We start from the raw sequence: 15,518 nt of genomic DNA on the forward strand, positions 1-15,518 counted from the left end.
GGGGTGTTTATGTTCTTATGTCCCCAGCCTTGTTGATCGTATTTGGCACCTATGCTTTATATTACTGAAATGTAAACGTACTGGTTTAGGCTTGGGCAAAATGACCTTGTGTTAAAGGTATCGCTTACAGCTTTTGATGAAAATAACATTTGAACTTGATTGTAAGTCTAACCTTATAAGTTTAAGTGAGAAATGTCATTATTTACAAATCTGTTTAAGGACAGCTAGTTTAATGCAAAATAAGCAATGCCAAATTTTATATTTGGTGAAATTAGCAATCTGATTCTGGTCATAAATATTCGCCCGGATTACATTCTCAAGTTCCTCATTGGAATGGGAAAAAAACTTAAAAGGCCATAAATCAGTAAGCCTGCACTCAATTTTGAGGAAGCTTGATTAGCAAATCTGCAGGCTTTTTGAGAAGTGAGATGTTACTAATTCAAGTGGCTTCCTCACAGACGCGGTATCGCAGCTCCGTGTTCACTCTGGAGTCTGGGCTAGTGGGGGTTTCCGCTGATCTTGCTGCCTGCGATTTGATGTGGAGTTGAGTGCTGGGATCCCCTGTCAGTAGCACATTTGGACAGGAAATGGAATGCCGCTGTCTTTTGTTCAGGCTGATTTCAGGGTGTATTTGTTTTGTCAGTCAGCTTTTGTGGCATGGCAGGGAGGTTGTAAAGATAAGTCCGCTGAGAGTATCGCCTTTAAAGCACCGCTGTGTTATGTTCTGTACTGTTGTTAGTGAGACAAAGAGATATAGTCTGGCCTTGAAGCCTGCCCACATCTTGCGGTTTTGAGTTAACGCCGTTGCAAGGCAGTGATACAGTTGTAGGGCTTTTGAAACCTTAATCCTCCACTTTGACACCTTAAAAATAGCCGTCCCAGTCTTTCCCAAATGTGACTCCTGCAGTGATTCATTTCACCGAAGACCACTGACATCAGCCTTTTCATGGTGAAACATGTGGAGATGAAAAGATCATCTAAATCTGCAACCACTTTTTTTATCTGCGTGGGCAGAATGTGTGTTACAGCACCCTCTGTCTGTGGCTGCTGCAGTCCTGGTCATGCGTGTGTTAGCACCCCAGTACCTGAAAATTATGCCTCTGAATTTAGAATCAGGTGCTGCTGAATGTCCTTCTGCTTTGGGAGCACGACAGTGATATTCCTTCACTGTTTTTTGTTCTTCCAGGTGACACATCACTTCACAGAGGACTTCCTGCTCAATGCTGCGATCTCTCGCCTCATGGGCCTAACCAACACGCTCTCTGTGAGTGGGATAGTGCACGAGTACCTTGTTTTGTGTTTGTGTGAGCGTGACAGTTGTAAGGCTAAGTGCATTGTGGTTCGGCTATTGTTTGGCAAGGCTCCAACGAGGAAGATAACAGGTGCTGCTCATTACTGTTCACCACTCCCCTAGTTTGATTAGGACATAGATCCGGGGTGTCCAGCCCTGGTCCTGGAGAGCCCCAATCCAGTTAGTCTTAGAGCTCCCCCGTTTCCGAAGACTGGGAAGACCTGTAAATTACTGATGAGTTCAGCAAGCCGTGTATTCAGTTAGGAGAACACTGGTCCTTACGGGCTGAGGGGCACCAAGATTTTGGTCCTAAATGATCTTTAAGTTTCTGTTACGTAATAAATCACCTGCTTGACTGATTGCAATTCGTTGTTCCTCCCGTTTAGAAATTGGTGATGTAGTAGTGTTCTGTAACGGCTGCTGGACGGGGGCTCTCCAGGGCCAGCGTTGGAACGCCCCTGCTGTAGATCAGTTCGCCTCTATCGGCTGCCAGAGTCTGGCTCGTCCAAACTCCCTCTCCCCTCCGTGATGAGGACCTCGTCACGAGGTGTAAATCCGGGCTGGGTGGGGGTGAGAGACCACACAAAGAGATTCCAGTTGCCCGTTGGCGCAACTCCCTCACCGGGCTCTCGTGCCTCTCCGCAGCGCGTCTCCCCACGGGTGGTGCTGCACAGCGTGGAGTTTGAGGAGGCTCTGGCCGCCCTGTGCGTCATGACCGCTCCCATGGCCCCCCACCTGGCCTCCGAGCTCTGGGCAGGTGAGCGAACCGTCCCCTCTCCGAGGTCTTGTGCGTCGTGCCGCTCCTTGTTTTTAATGCCTTCTTTCCTGGCGCTGCCAAGCTCCCCGAGCGGGTTTTAGGAGGAAGGGCTGGGAGCATGGCTTTTCTGCCAGCAGCCATGTCACTCCCCCAAAACTCCCAGCTGGCCGCCCCCTGGAGCTCAGCAAATATGGGCCGGGCCAGTACCTGGAGGGGAGACTCCTGGGAGAAGCTCAGGTTGCTGCTGGAGGAGGTGTGAGTGGGTCCAGCAGGGGGCGCTCACCCTGCCGTCTGTGTGGGTCCTAATGCCCCAGTATAGTGACGGGGACACTAGACTGTAAAAAAGATGCCGTCACTCTGTTCTCCTCCCCACTGAGAGCAGGTGTGTGGGGAGCGTACTGGAGCACTCTGGCTGCCGTTGCATCATCCATTATCCTGGCCGGTGGCGTCGCTCTCCCGTGTGACTGAGGCCGGGGGCAGGGCCGCTCAGGAAGGCTCGCAGCGTCTGACCTTGGCCTTTCCCCTGGAAATGGAAACCCCGCGCTGCGCTGGGGCACCAGCGAGGCCCCGGAGAGCCGTCACACTGCCCAGGATCAAAGCACACACAGGGGGGTGGCAAAACAAGAGTGTGCATGTACATCCTGGTGTGGCAAAACGGGAAAATTGGAAACATCTGACCTGTATAGGTGCACCCAGCTTGTCTGAAAACTACAAATGCACCGTGATTTGGTGCGACACCTCTCCCCACGTCCGTAGTCCACTAAAAAAAAAAAGTAATAAGAATAATAAAAGAAGTCGTGGTTCTCGATGGTGAGCCGGCGATGAGAAGGATGTGGCATTGTTCATTCACTCTTCGCTCGTTGCTAGTCAAAACAACAATCCCTGGTCAGCTCAGCGCCCGGGGCAGCGCACAGCTGCGAGGACTGCGCTGTTTTCCACTCGGGGCACCCACAGTTCTCCACACACGCCACAGGACGGGGAAACGCAGATCCTTCCTGAAAGCCTCGCATCTCCGGAGTACAGCGACCCTGTTGTGAATTTTACAAAGGGGCGTGTGGAGTGGCCAGGGGTCCCACATCCAGGCCTCACGCTGGTCCCATTACTGACCAGAAACAAAGTTATGTTCACATGGCGAGAGTGAAGCTGCTTCTGCTGCTTGGAGCCCACTGGGATCTGGCATTCGGACACCTGCCCTTTCCTTAAAAGGCTGATACACCGCGGATACTACTCCCTTGGCCCATGTTTTGTCATTTCTGAGTTTTGTTTACAGCCAGGCAAATGCAAAAAAAAAAAAGACTTGTGCACCGAACCCTGCAGATATATGTGGGTTTTTTTTTTATTTACTGTAGCTGTGACAGCTCTGATCCTAGCCCTGAAATCCATAAAACAGATAAGGAATGCCATTTAAGTCAACTGGTATGTTATAAAGGGATACAGGACCACATTTACTCTGGGCGTTTTCACCTCTGAATGTACTGCAGATCGTGGAGTATTGTCAGGTTAGGTCCAGTGCAAAAACTACAGTAGCAATGCAAACTATTCAGCATGCACGGTTTCTTATCGAGATCACCGGGAGCACTGGGCTGCTTTGAGGGCACTTCGTGGGTGTTGCATATTTGGAGTGATTGCAGCTAATTGGGAGTCGAGCAAAATCCTAACATCCCATTTATAATATGTGCATTTTGTTTTTTTTTCCCAGATTCAGGCTCATTTGTGCTGTTTCTTATTCATTCCCATGTTCAGTGTGATTTGCATAGTTTAACAGTGATAGAGCACTGTTTTCATATTGGGGGCCAAGTTAACAGTACAGTTGGCTAATGCTACACGTTGTGGAGCTGCTAACATTCACAGTTTGGGGAATGTGTTATCTTGATGGAAATGCCCAGCCACGATTCGGCCTGTACCTATCCTGGCAACACCTCCTTTATCTTTTATGTGAATATGACACGGTGTGTGAAAATGTTTAATAAATGGGTAGCTTATTAAGTATCATTGCATAGGATAATATATCAGAGCCCTGAGCTTTTGCGTTCACAAAGGTAACTGGCTACACATACAGACTGGCATTAACGTGAAAGGACAGTCTCAGGCATCGGAGTTTGTTGGCATTTTTGTGCTGTGCAGTGTTCTGAATTCAGAGCTTGTTAAATTCCTGCATGGAATTTCCCAGACACTGGAGTCTTGTGTTCATCTTGAATTCCGAGTAGACAGGATCCAGAGCTCCCAGGAGAAATTTCCTTCTCTTAACCTCCTGCTACAAGAAACTCCCTGTGTTTCTGTCTCGGCTTCAAGAGGATATGGGATTTTAAACAGCTCTGTTTTTGTTAACTCCTGAGAAGCGAGTAGAAGCCTGATCTGAAATTAGAAACTGTGGTGTTTGTGTATATATATTTGACTCTCAAACACAACCCCAGCTCCGCTAAACCTCTAAAATAGTGGAACTGTTTCTCTTAGAATACGCTGAATGGGCCACAGACTGCATTAGACACGTTCTCAATGTAAACTCTTTAATATAGTGAAGCCCTTATATTTGCACAGCTACCTCACGTTAGATTAATCATAATAATAATAATAATAATAATAATAATACTTGCTTGCACTTATATAGCGCTTTTCTGGACACTCCACTCAAAGCACTTTACAGGTAATGGGGATCCCCTCCAGCACCACCAGTGTGCAGCCCCGCCTGGAGCTAAGTTGGTAATGTTACTTTTAGGACTGTGAGCACAACACAACTTAGGAGCTGGGAGAAATGTTGACTTTTACACTTCCTGTCATATTAGCTGTATTGTATCGGTCCTGCTTCGGATTGTCTTTCTGTCCTGGATCCTACCACAGCACCCCAGCAGTCCTCTCCTCTGCCTGTGTCCTGTCCTGGTCCTTCTGGGCTGGGCCAGGGCAGCGGTACTGGACTGGTGCTCTCTTCCTCCCGGCTGTTCTCCGTCCCCTCCTTTGCGTTTCCTGCTGTCAAGGTGAAATCCCTTCCCTCGCCACCCCCTGCTCTTCTTGCTCATTTTCTTTCAGTATTTCACTATATTCCACGTGGATTTCTTCCCTTTCCCTGTCTCCCCTTTCTGCTCACAAAGCAGGCTGTCAGGTGAAGGTCCTCGTCTCCAGGGCCTGCTCGCCCTGTCTCTGTCACCTCCGTCTTGACTGTTTCATCTCCTTTACTGTCTTACTCCTGTATCTTCACCCTCGTCTGGCTGCGAGAGTCGATTTCCTCCTCGAACTCTGCTCTCTGTCTGCCTTTTCTTTGACTCCCTCGCAGCTCTCGACTGACAGATAAGTTCTGGCTCATTTGCTCTGCTTGGTGTCTTTGTTGCATGTCCAGCTTCGTTTCCATTTAATTCATTTGACGTTATTTCATGTTAACTTCATGCAGATGGCAAATCACCCTGAATATGGCAGTCTGCAACACAGATGACTAACAGTGTGTGTGAACTCTGGTAAACAGGGTTCTAATGTCTTACCTTAAAGAATCACGTGGAATTACACCTCAGAGGTCTGTCTGCTTGATATCCCCAGCTCAGAATCATGTCCTACTGCTTAGACTTGGGAGATGATCATTAAATACTTGTTTTTCTAGACAATCTGACATTTCACTCTAGCCCCTGTGCAAATCAGAGCTTCTAGGACTTATGTAGAAAAGGATCCATCTAACTGAAAGGCTTTCATGTAACTCTTCACTTTGGTTCAGCGCTAAATATTTTTCCAGTTAGATCATGTGTTGTGGAGTGATGACTGTCCTTCTCATACAGTAGGTCTGATGCTAGTTAACTACTCATGTGTGAAAACGACCGTTTCCAATCAAATTTAGGTGACTCATTCTGGGAGTGAGTGAAAACTGATTTTAGGCCACAGTTTCATAGTGTGTTGATTTACCTACATTGAACAAACAACATTACAATTCGTTCTTCCTCTGTTCTTACAGGTATTCCGTACTGTTTTACAACATGTCTTGAGAGGGCTGTTTCTGTGGCACCGGATTGATTGCCTGGGGCTCGGTGTGAGTGCGATGCCTTATTGACTGTGTTCCACAGGTATGTCGCAGGTGAAGAACAGACTGTCCCATGGCCTGCAGTGGGACTCTCATGTGTTGCAGCAGGACTGGCCCAGTGTGGACCCAGAATACCTCCAAACTCCCGACACGGTGGAAGTCTCTGTCAGGGTGAGATCAAACAAGCCTGTCCACGCAGAGCTGGCTGTAGAGTGGCCCTTCTCCTTCTCCTTGCACAATTGCACAGTCTGTCACTGACCAGGTCATGTATGATTTTCAGATTTCAGTAGAGATAGGCTTGGTTTGTTTTTCAATATACTCCCTGTATATTGTTACTCCATGTATATTTATATATATATATAAATGGCTTTCTGTTGTAGTGTTGAGGCAGATCCAGAATGAACTTCTTTTGAATACAGAGCATGAAATAATGTTCATCTCATTATCGAACAAATCCATATTCAAGTGATGCTTTAAAGTGACACTATTGCAAATCTTCTTGTACCTATATATATTTGGTGATTGGATCAGATCTTATTGGTGTCTGATTGAAAGAGGGCGTTTCAAAGATTAGACTTCTTGTTACAGTATCACGATAGAAGTCAAGCTTCCTAAGCTTTTCTTCTTAGCATTAATAAACAGCGGAGTTACTTTGGAGCAGTAACCAGGATGATTGAACACTGGACATCTGCCTTCTAGAGTGTAAAGATGTGGTGAGAGAAAAGGGCCCCATTAAGGTCTGCTTTTTACTGAGGGAAGCATTGTTTGATACGGTTCAGCACAAGTTTGGTTTATTGCTTCCCTTGTAATTGTTTTTGATTAACATGACTTTCCTGGTGTCCTAAGATGGTGACGACACTGGCTTTCCTCAGTCCCACTTCCTGAGCCTTTTTCCCATGGGGCATTCTTCCACTGGCCTGGAAATCGTGCCCATCCTGTTCGCTGCTTGTTTGTAAACTGCAGATGAGGGTCTTCAGTGTTAAAACGGATAGCACAGCACGTTTAACAGGAGGTTAGACTGGAACCTTTACAATGTCCCTTAACAGCCTCTAAGAAGCTCAGTCTTAAGAACGTTGTCAAGAGTGTGTAGAGGAGTGAATCATCAAACAGCAAATCATTTTTTCCTTTAGAGAAGTCGAGCCATGCCGCAGTCTAAAATACATGTCTTGCTTCTGTATTTCATTCATTTCTGTATTAAAAATAAAGTAACGTTTCACGGCTCTGTAGACATGGAAGGACTGGGAGCGTTTCTGATGATGCTGTGCAGATCTTTAGTTTTTTATTTACCTGTGTGGCTGATCAGTCAGATGATCCCATGGTGAGGCTGGGGGAGGGGTCAGTGAAGTCAGTGAAATCCTGATCAAAGCCATAGGAGTATCAGAGAGGACAGAGTGTGTTAATGAATGGCTTCATCCCCTGCCTGTCCTCAGATACTCATATTGCATGTGCACACTCGCACTGGCACACAGACACACACCACCTCACACACTCACACTCACACAAACACACGCCAGCTCACACACTCACGCAGACACACGCCAGCTCACACTCACACACACACACACACTCACACTCACACAAACACACGCCAGCTCACACTCACACACACACACACACTCACACAAACACATGCCAGCTCACACAAACACACACACACACAAACACACACACACACACACACACACAGGCACACGCCAGCTCACACAAACTCACACACACAGAAAGACACACAGCAGGAGTGCTGAATCCATATTTGTTTCCTTTCAGTTTCTGTGTATTAAATACAGTTGGGTTGTCTGTGGGTTCCATAAGGATTTATTAAACGGGACTATGTGATTTACAGAATTCAGGGAATTGTTGTTCTGCCCTCGGTTTAGTTCTAGTACTATGTGTTTAACTCCACATACAACACCATCAATGTCATTCTGACGTTTTTTCACTCACTTAATTTACCTCAGATGAATAACGCTTCGGCTGTTCAGTTCCTGGATCGGTAAATTATTCTCTTCAGCTCTTGATCTTTAATGTGTTACGTTCATATGAGAAACCTTGAAGAGATTTTTAAATTCCTAGGTGAAATGTGTAATTTTAATTTCAAGAGACACCAGTCAGACAATCTCTTTCACATTCTAGCTCCATGAGGTGATCCATGCAGTTTTATTTCATTTATCGACTGCCAGCATTCTTGAAGAGGCTTATTCAAAGAATGTGGCCAGTGATCGCATATCAAAGCTTTGGGTTTTAATCAGATTCTACACAGTTAATCTCTTCCAAGATCGCAGGCCTCACAGACACCTGTCCTGTAATGTAGAGCCAAAGATGAAACGGTCTGAAACACTGTTCTAGTGAAAGGGCTTCTAGTGGGATGAAATTTGCACTGTAGTGGGACAGTGGAAGTGGTTTAGTTTCAGAGGCCCTTTAATTAGGCTTTCAGATTGTACCACAGGCCCTCCAGATAGCCAGTGTGGCAGAGCTTCTCCTTCTGCATCTGGTAACCGATTATGTGCAGTCAGTGGCTGAGGGGCTTGTTTAAACCACAGCGGCTTTTCAGGGAATTCTGTGCTCTTAAAGGGAATAAAGGCGGGATACCTCAAATTAAAAAGAAAATCTCCCACATCGACTCTGACGGAGTTTGATAATGATTTAACTTGTCTTGAGAAAAAGCGAATTTTGATATTTTTAGCAGCAGAAACATTTCCACAAATAACTTGTGGAATAAAGGACTGTACAGCCAGTCAAGTATGAGTAAGTAAGAATATGTTTTTCATTTTGTTTTTCAGTTGACTTTCATGTGTTCACTGACATGCAGGCCTGACAAGGGGGTTGTTTTACTGTTTCATACCGTTCACCAAACTGTCAAGAGCTGTTAGTCCTCCAATTTAGCGTAGCCCAAGTTTCAGAATTTATAGAAGTCTCAATGCTTTTCAACGCCAGCTGGAGGGTTTTAAAAAATCCTGGCTTTGTCTGGGTATTATCCCCAGGCTCACAGTGTGTCCATGGAGACCCGCGGGAAGCTCAGAGAGGCCGGGGCTCTGACATCAGTTTTTTCCAGTCGGTTAGATGTCCCTGCCCGGACGGTTGCAGGGTTTTCAGGGCAGGAAAATGTGAACGTCTGGGTGACGGCAGCTGCCCTGTCGCTCACACCGCGGTTCCCCCTTCTGTCCCCAGATTAACAACAAAGCGTACGGCTCGGTGAGCGTGCCCCTGGGGGCGTCCAGGAATCAGGACGAAGTCCGCGAGCTGGTCCTCAGGAGCCAGGTGGGCGTCCAGCATCTGAAGGAGAGGACCATCAGGAAGGCCATCCTGTCACCCCGGGCTGCACTCATCAACTTCCTGGTGGAGGACTGAGACAAACCAATCCCTTTCGAAAGGCCAGGCCGCCGTTGGGTCAAGACGGGTCTCTGTGGTTCCGTTTTTTTGTTTCCTGCAGAAAATTGAGCTTTCTTTTACAAAAACACTGAGCTAATCATCCCCCCCACCCCCCAACAAAAATATATTTTTTTCTTGTTAGCATGTCGGAATGCTTTTGTATTCTGTTCTGCGTGAGCCCCCAAGTCAGGCTTACTGACTCCCGCACATCTACGCTCTCGTTAAATGTTCCTCTTTTTCTGGAGTCTGGCGTGATGTTACTTTGCTTAACGTGTGAGTTTCATCCACATATTGTGTGGACAAAGAGATTCATCCGGGAGACCCGTCAACTATAGGGACTAGGAACGAACACTTCTTTTTTGAAATATATTTGTGATGTCATGTGTTGATAAAGAGTAATGTAAAAACCTGCGATTTTTTAAAACAAAATACATCTGCCAACTTACTCGTTCCAGAATTCTTTTCTTAAAATGGAAAATCACCTGAAATATGTGCTGCCTCACGCTCTGTATCGGATCATGTCGTGACCTTCATCTTTGGGACCACGCTGAGTTGTTCCCTGACCCTGCCTGAGTGCTGGAATGGGGATTGTAGGATTGGTCCGCCCCTCTGTCCAATGAGAAGGGACTCATACCTGCTTTCGCTAGAGGGCGACTTTCAGCTCCTGCCTCCTGGGATTGCAGTCCACTTTGTGACAGTGACAAATGGGGAGTAAAAAAATGGCCAAGAAGAAAAAATAAACGGCTTTTTTTTTTGCATGGCGCCTTCTCACAGTTGTTGAAGTTCATTTTCTATTAACAAATGACGGCAAAAAAAAAACGCTTCGTTTGGGAGCGTTTTAGAAATATTTCACAGATTTCAAGGAGAAATTTAAAGAGATTTTAGGCTCTGCTTTTTCAGTTGAAGCAAACCCACAAAAAAAAAACCTTCAAAACTTTCCTTCTGTTCCAGTCTTGATCCAAGTTTGCCGAAAAAGCAATTTCGCACTTGGGGAAGGTTTTGGCTCCTGGCTGCTTTTAAGAACTGAGTCATTCTACCACAGCTGTGTACTGTACTCGTGTGACTTTATGGAACCGACAGTCAAATGGAAGCAGATCTGGGAACATTTTAAATCTAAGCAATGCTGATGAGTCATTGAATTTGGAGGTTTTTCTACCTTGTACTCCCATCAGATCTCAGAATTTTAAGTTACTAAAACATTAAAGTTAACTTTCCTAAGTGCATGAACCTCCTGTGTCCTCATCCTCTGCTTTTTTAATACCGCACGTGAAATAGAGATTTTTGTAAAAAGGTACACTGAAGACTGAAAGAAACCTCAATAGCACATGCAGTGGTTCCTGCCAGGTTTTTATATAGGCGATTCTAAATGAAGGATTCAGCAGTGACTAAACTGGCTGTCTGCTTCCGTTCTGCCCATTTCTGTATTTTGGTCATCACTCGATTTATAACAAGATCAAGCCGGTGATTGTTGTATGAATCTCAGTACCTCATCCAGTCAGTAGATTGCGGAGAATTAGAAGAACTTTGACACACTCCTTTTCTTTAACTTACGATTCTTCATTTAAAAGCCAGGGCATATGTGAGCTCTCTTTAACCTGCACTCTGTATTAAAATTTCTCATTTTGGTTTTTGTGCAGTTTAAAATGGCCTGCTGTTCTGAGAACATTTGACTGTATAGCTTCCCTTTTTTTTTCCTGTATTTAAATTGCCGTGAGCATAATACTGAAATGTGGGCAGATTGCAATTATAATGCAAGGATATAAACAGCAGAGTGCATTTCAGAAAATGCATGCATGCCATTCTATATAGCTTTAAACCTAACTCCATGGCTTGCTGTAAATAATCATCTGATTATACCTATTAAGGCTGGAGCAGAATGCACCTCCGGGGCAAGTCTGATTCATATAGAGACTGAAGAATGTCAATAACAAGGTACAGGGCATCATATTTGCAATGAGGCATCCCTAAGCTGGGTAGAATAATCTGTCCTCGCTGTTAAATTACTAATTGTATTTTGCGTTTATTTAGAGTCAGCTGACTGTTCAGCCTTGAAATTCTGTCATTACTTCAGCGTGCTATTGATTTGCAACAGCTTGCCTGAAACGCCTTGGGTGTGTGTTCTTTTTAATCAGAACCACTCAGCTTACAGTCGCCAACTCCAGGCTTTCTAAGCAGTGTGTAGTAATTTGGTTGATGCTAAGTTACGGGGTTTCTTTGATAAACAGTAATTTAGATTTTTACTTTGTGCTGCGGGTGTTGAGTGCACGGTTATGCAAAATAAAGGAAAACTTAATAATTAACACAGATCCCCTCAAATACAGTGTTTATCTTTATTTCTCAACAGAAATTGCCCTTCTTCTTTCTCCCAGCTCATTGTGTGCAGGAGATTCATAGTGCACCAGAGCTCTTCATCAGAAAACTCAGGCCAGGCAAGGAATCCAGTTCACTTGTGCTGAAATATGTATATTTTTAAATTACCACCTACTGGTCCACCAGTACTGGTGGTCCAAGAGACCTACTGGTCTCTTGAAACAGTAACAGGGTGGTCTCCCATCCCAGTACTGACCAGGACCCGCTCTGTAAAGATCAGGCCAGTGATATGCATTTGCTTCAGAATGTGCATGAGAAAAGGAAGGGTAGACAAGACTAAAAAAAGTGGGCACGATATCATGATGGTTTGCTCTGTCATATGTTTGCCTGTGCTACACACCCACCCTTATTTTCTAAAAGAAACGTCCAAAATGCATTACTTTCAGAAATACAAACTTAAGCAGCTTTAGCCAACTTCTGAGTATGTGACTGCTGCCCTCTGCCAGAATAAACTGCCCCTTTGAGTCAAATTGGATTTGACACTGGGGCTTTACACTGAAGGTTTAATTATCACTTTAAGAGCTATCTCCAAGACAACAAGAACGACGCTCGTTTTCCAAGTTTACGTTTTGTGATGCACTGGGTCTGATGAAAATTGCCGCGTTCAAGTTGTAATTTGGTGGAAAAGCAAAGCAATTTTAACAGAGAGAAGTCTTTCATGAGCTGGGTGGGGTACTCTAGTTAGAAGATTTTGGTATATTGCCCCCGTTTCACAATTTGACTATTATATAGCAGAGACTGGATATTAAGTAACTTGTCATCCCTGGCTATTTGTGATGGTAAGATTGCACAATAAAGCTTCATTGTTTTACAATCAGCATTCTGGGGAAACTGTTACACACATGCAGTGTTTATTATTAGACACTGCAGCCACTCATTCTTTCCTGTTATGCTTTCGCACTCAGAAACACTGCCTCTGTTGCTTGCTCTCTGCTCCGCATCGCACTCCTGTTTATACTACACGTAGGCAGTGTGATACATGATTTTAAAAAACACTGGTACCCTCGTTCTACCATTTCCTAGTGATCACGTGGAAAGAAACAGCTTTTTTCGGTTTTCTCCAGCAACAGGTTCAGTCAAAGAATGATCAATACAAGATCTCTAGAAAGTATTGAAAGCATGAGACCAGTTCTTCCAGTAGGGAGTGTTCTCAAATCACCCTAAATAAGTACTGCGCCCTACAGTGAAGCACCAACTACATGAGGTATGTGGCAGATGCACGTCAACGTGCAAGAATAATTTCGAAGCTGCAGTATTTTACCTGAACGAGCTGTGTGTGAAGTGAGAGGTCTTGTCGTTCCTCCATCTCTTGATTTTACTCTGCCTCTTATTACGCTTTACGTTTCTGTTCATTTCGTGTTCAAACAGCGGAAATAAAGGAAACGCTACTGCAAAGCGTCCAGACACATGTAAACCACGTTGTTGACATACCGTTGTTTGACTTAGGTTTTCACGTTCTAGTGAGAATAAGAGGCAGTGATACCTGTTCAGGTACTCAAGTCCTTGACAAAAACAAATTGCATGGACTCACGAGGGACTGCCCTTTTGTCTGGAGTAAGAGGGGGCCACATGTCTGCATGGAAACAGCAGTGATATTTATTTTACCAGTGGGCGTATCAAAGCATATTTATGTTCCACAGAAGTTAGGAAGGCGTGACATCATGTTAGCACAGTAACACAGGCGTCCTGTTGTAGTCAGAACCTGGTGTTTTTATTTCAATCAAGGTGTGACGCGATAGTGCATCCTCCTTCCTTAAACGTAATGACCGAATTCTGCTATTTTCAGTAGGTTAATAACCTTGATGTATAAACTTACAATTAGCCAACTTAAGCAAGACTTTAACCCCAGGTTCCGTCTACGCTTTGGAACCTGAAGTTCTTGTGACTTTATTTCTGGAGAGTAAGTTCTGGCATCAAAATCAAACCCAGCGTACCCCGAAAGTCACCCGAATACTTCAAGTCATTAATAGTTACTCACGCTTCGTTCCCCAAGTTGCCGCCCCAAAACTACAACAAGCTGTCAATCCAAATTGGTTGAATCAGATCAGTAATGTGGAGGAATCGTTTACATCACGACAGGTACTATTGTGTTTTTCCTCAAACATCTATAAAACAAAGTTGTTATAAAGACTGCGCCGCTGCTGAACTATCTTCTAAAAGCTGAAAAAAGTTTAGGGAATAACTCCAGTTTCGGTGCAATGTTTCTGAAACAGATGCTAATATACCCAAATTCTAATAATCATGCAAAATTAGTCTCAAACCACTGTAGTGGATGTGAAGTCTGTGTTTTTGTGGGTATGGTTTTGATAACCTATTAGAAGAACGATTCAATGTACCACTATGAAACATTTCCCTCAACCCTACGATGGAGCTAGTTTTCCTACGCATTTTTGTACTGGCACTTCCTGCTCCTATAAATGTTTTCTGTTTTTAGCATTCATGTTTTAATCACAATAATTCACTTTATAAATGTTGATACATTTGTATTTCAGCCAAATGGGACATGATCAGAAGGGAAGAATTCTCTCGACAGATACTGGAGGTTAAATCGGCGAATGTGTGCTAAGAAAACGGTGTTTTTTTTGTACAAATAAGTAAGAGTTTGAATCGGCAAAAGAGCGTAAGGGTGTCAGCAACTTTACTTTATCAGGAGGATGCATCTCAGATCTGCTTAAAAGATGTCAGATTTCCCGGAACAGGAATGTGAATCTCATAAGCAATATGACCAAAGCCGTTTTCAATATCATTTTTCTATAACAAAGCAACAAAGGCGTGCACAAATTTAACCGGTACTCAATGTATCAGTGCCTCTCAATAATCCATCATTTTCTATAAACACACTGTAACCTTCCCTGAGTATTTTGAACTATATTCCGTACAGTGTGATTCGGTGTTCTGAAAAGGCAAGGCTTTTGTAAGACATTTATCCGAGAGACAATGTTTATAGCTAAGAATTCAGTGACGACAGTTTTTTTGTACTTTACACTAAAAAGAGTTTAGTTTCTGCTCAACATTAATAGTAGAATAAAAAAATAAAAGGGGACTCTCTTAGTAGAGCTTCAAGATAAGGCATGTGACTGAATTAAATTATACTATATTCAAGATACAGTTGGATTATATAGTAGAGTCACCATAAATAAAGCCGTTAATGAGTTTGACTTTGCTGGACTTTTTACATTTTGCACATAATGCCAAGCTATGAGGAATGGCAAACACTACAAAAGCCAAGGTTACGGAAATGTTTATAATTCCTGTTCATTACAATCCGAGTCCGATGGAGCAGAATAAAACAAACACAGGCACAGGATATGATGACTGATAAGAGGCAGCGCTTGGTGTCAATATTTGAAGTGTTATCATGTAGTATTGTGGAGCCCTTAAAGCAATATCCCGCACAGAGTAATGGAATTAAATTACATTTGCCTTAAGCAGGGCATATTATCAGAGGAGGAAAGTCTAGTCTAGTAAACCCAATAATCTTCAGGGTGTATTTTTAATGGAATCCCTCAGGATGAAATTCACTCTATAGATGAATTGTATTATTTTAGCAATAAAGGTTGAGAACACGAGGTTATTTTTTTTATATCCAGATGGTTGTAGGAGCTTGGTACAAGTTTACCCTGGCGCCGATATTTAAGTACTTCAAGTCCCCAGAAGCTTACACGCCGAACAATAATATCGATTGCCATTATCTTGTAATTATCCATGATGTTACTTGTTCGACATGGCGGCAG

The 15,518-nt window shown here is 44.0% G+C and overlaps 1 protein-coding gene across 2 annotated transcripts in view; it reads left to right on the forward strand.

Moving 5' to 3' along the window:
- Window positions 1-10,641, forward strand: part of lars2 (leucyl-tRNA synthetase 2, mitochondrial) — a 60,355-nt gene extending 49,714 nt beyond the window's left edge. Inside the window, exons 18-21 of one of the 2 annotated variants that reach the window (XM_015357004.2) lie at window positions 1,187-1,264; window positions 1,937-2,048; window positions 6,089-6,216; window positions 9,214-10,641. In XM_015357004.2, the coding sequence (XP_015212490.2) occupies window positions 1,187-1,264; window positions 1,937-2,048; window positions 6,089-6,216; window positions 9,214-9,393 (498 nt within the window). In that variant the 3' untranslated portion in view covers window positions 9,394-10,641. Of the gene's footprint in view, window positions 1-1,186; window positions 1,265-1,677; window positions 1,885-1,936; window positions 2,049-6,088; window positions 6,217-9,213 lie in introns of those variants that run through there. The other variant, XM_069195231.1, reaches the window with a different exon arrangement.
- The last annotated feature ends 4,877 nt before the right edge of the window (window positions 10,642-15,518 follow it).

Source organism: Lepisosteus oculatus, chromosome 10 (assembly GCF_040954835.1).
Source record: "Lepisosteus oculatus isolate fLepOcu1 chromosome 10, fLepOcu1.hap2, whole genome shotgun sequence".
In the NCBI taxonomy this organism is placed as follows: Eukaryota; Metazoa; Chordata; class Actinopteri; order Semionotiformes; family Lepisosteidae; genus Lepisosteus; species Lepisosteus oculatus.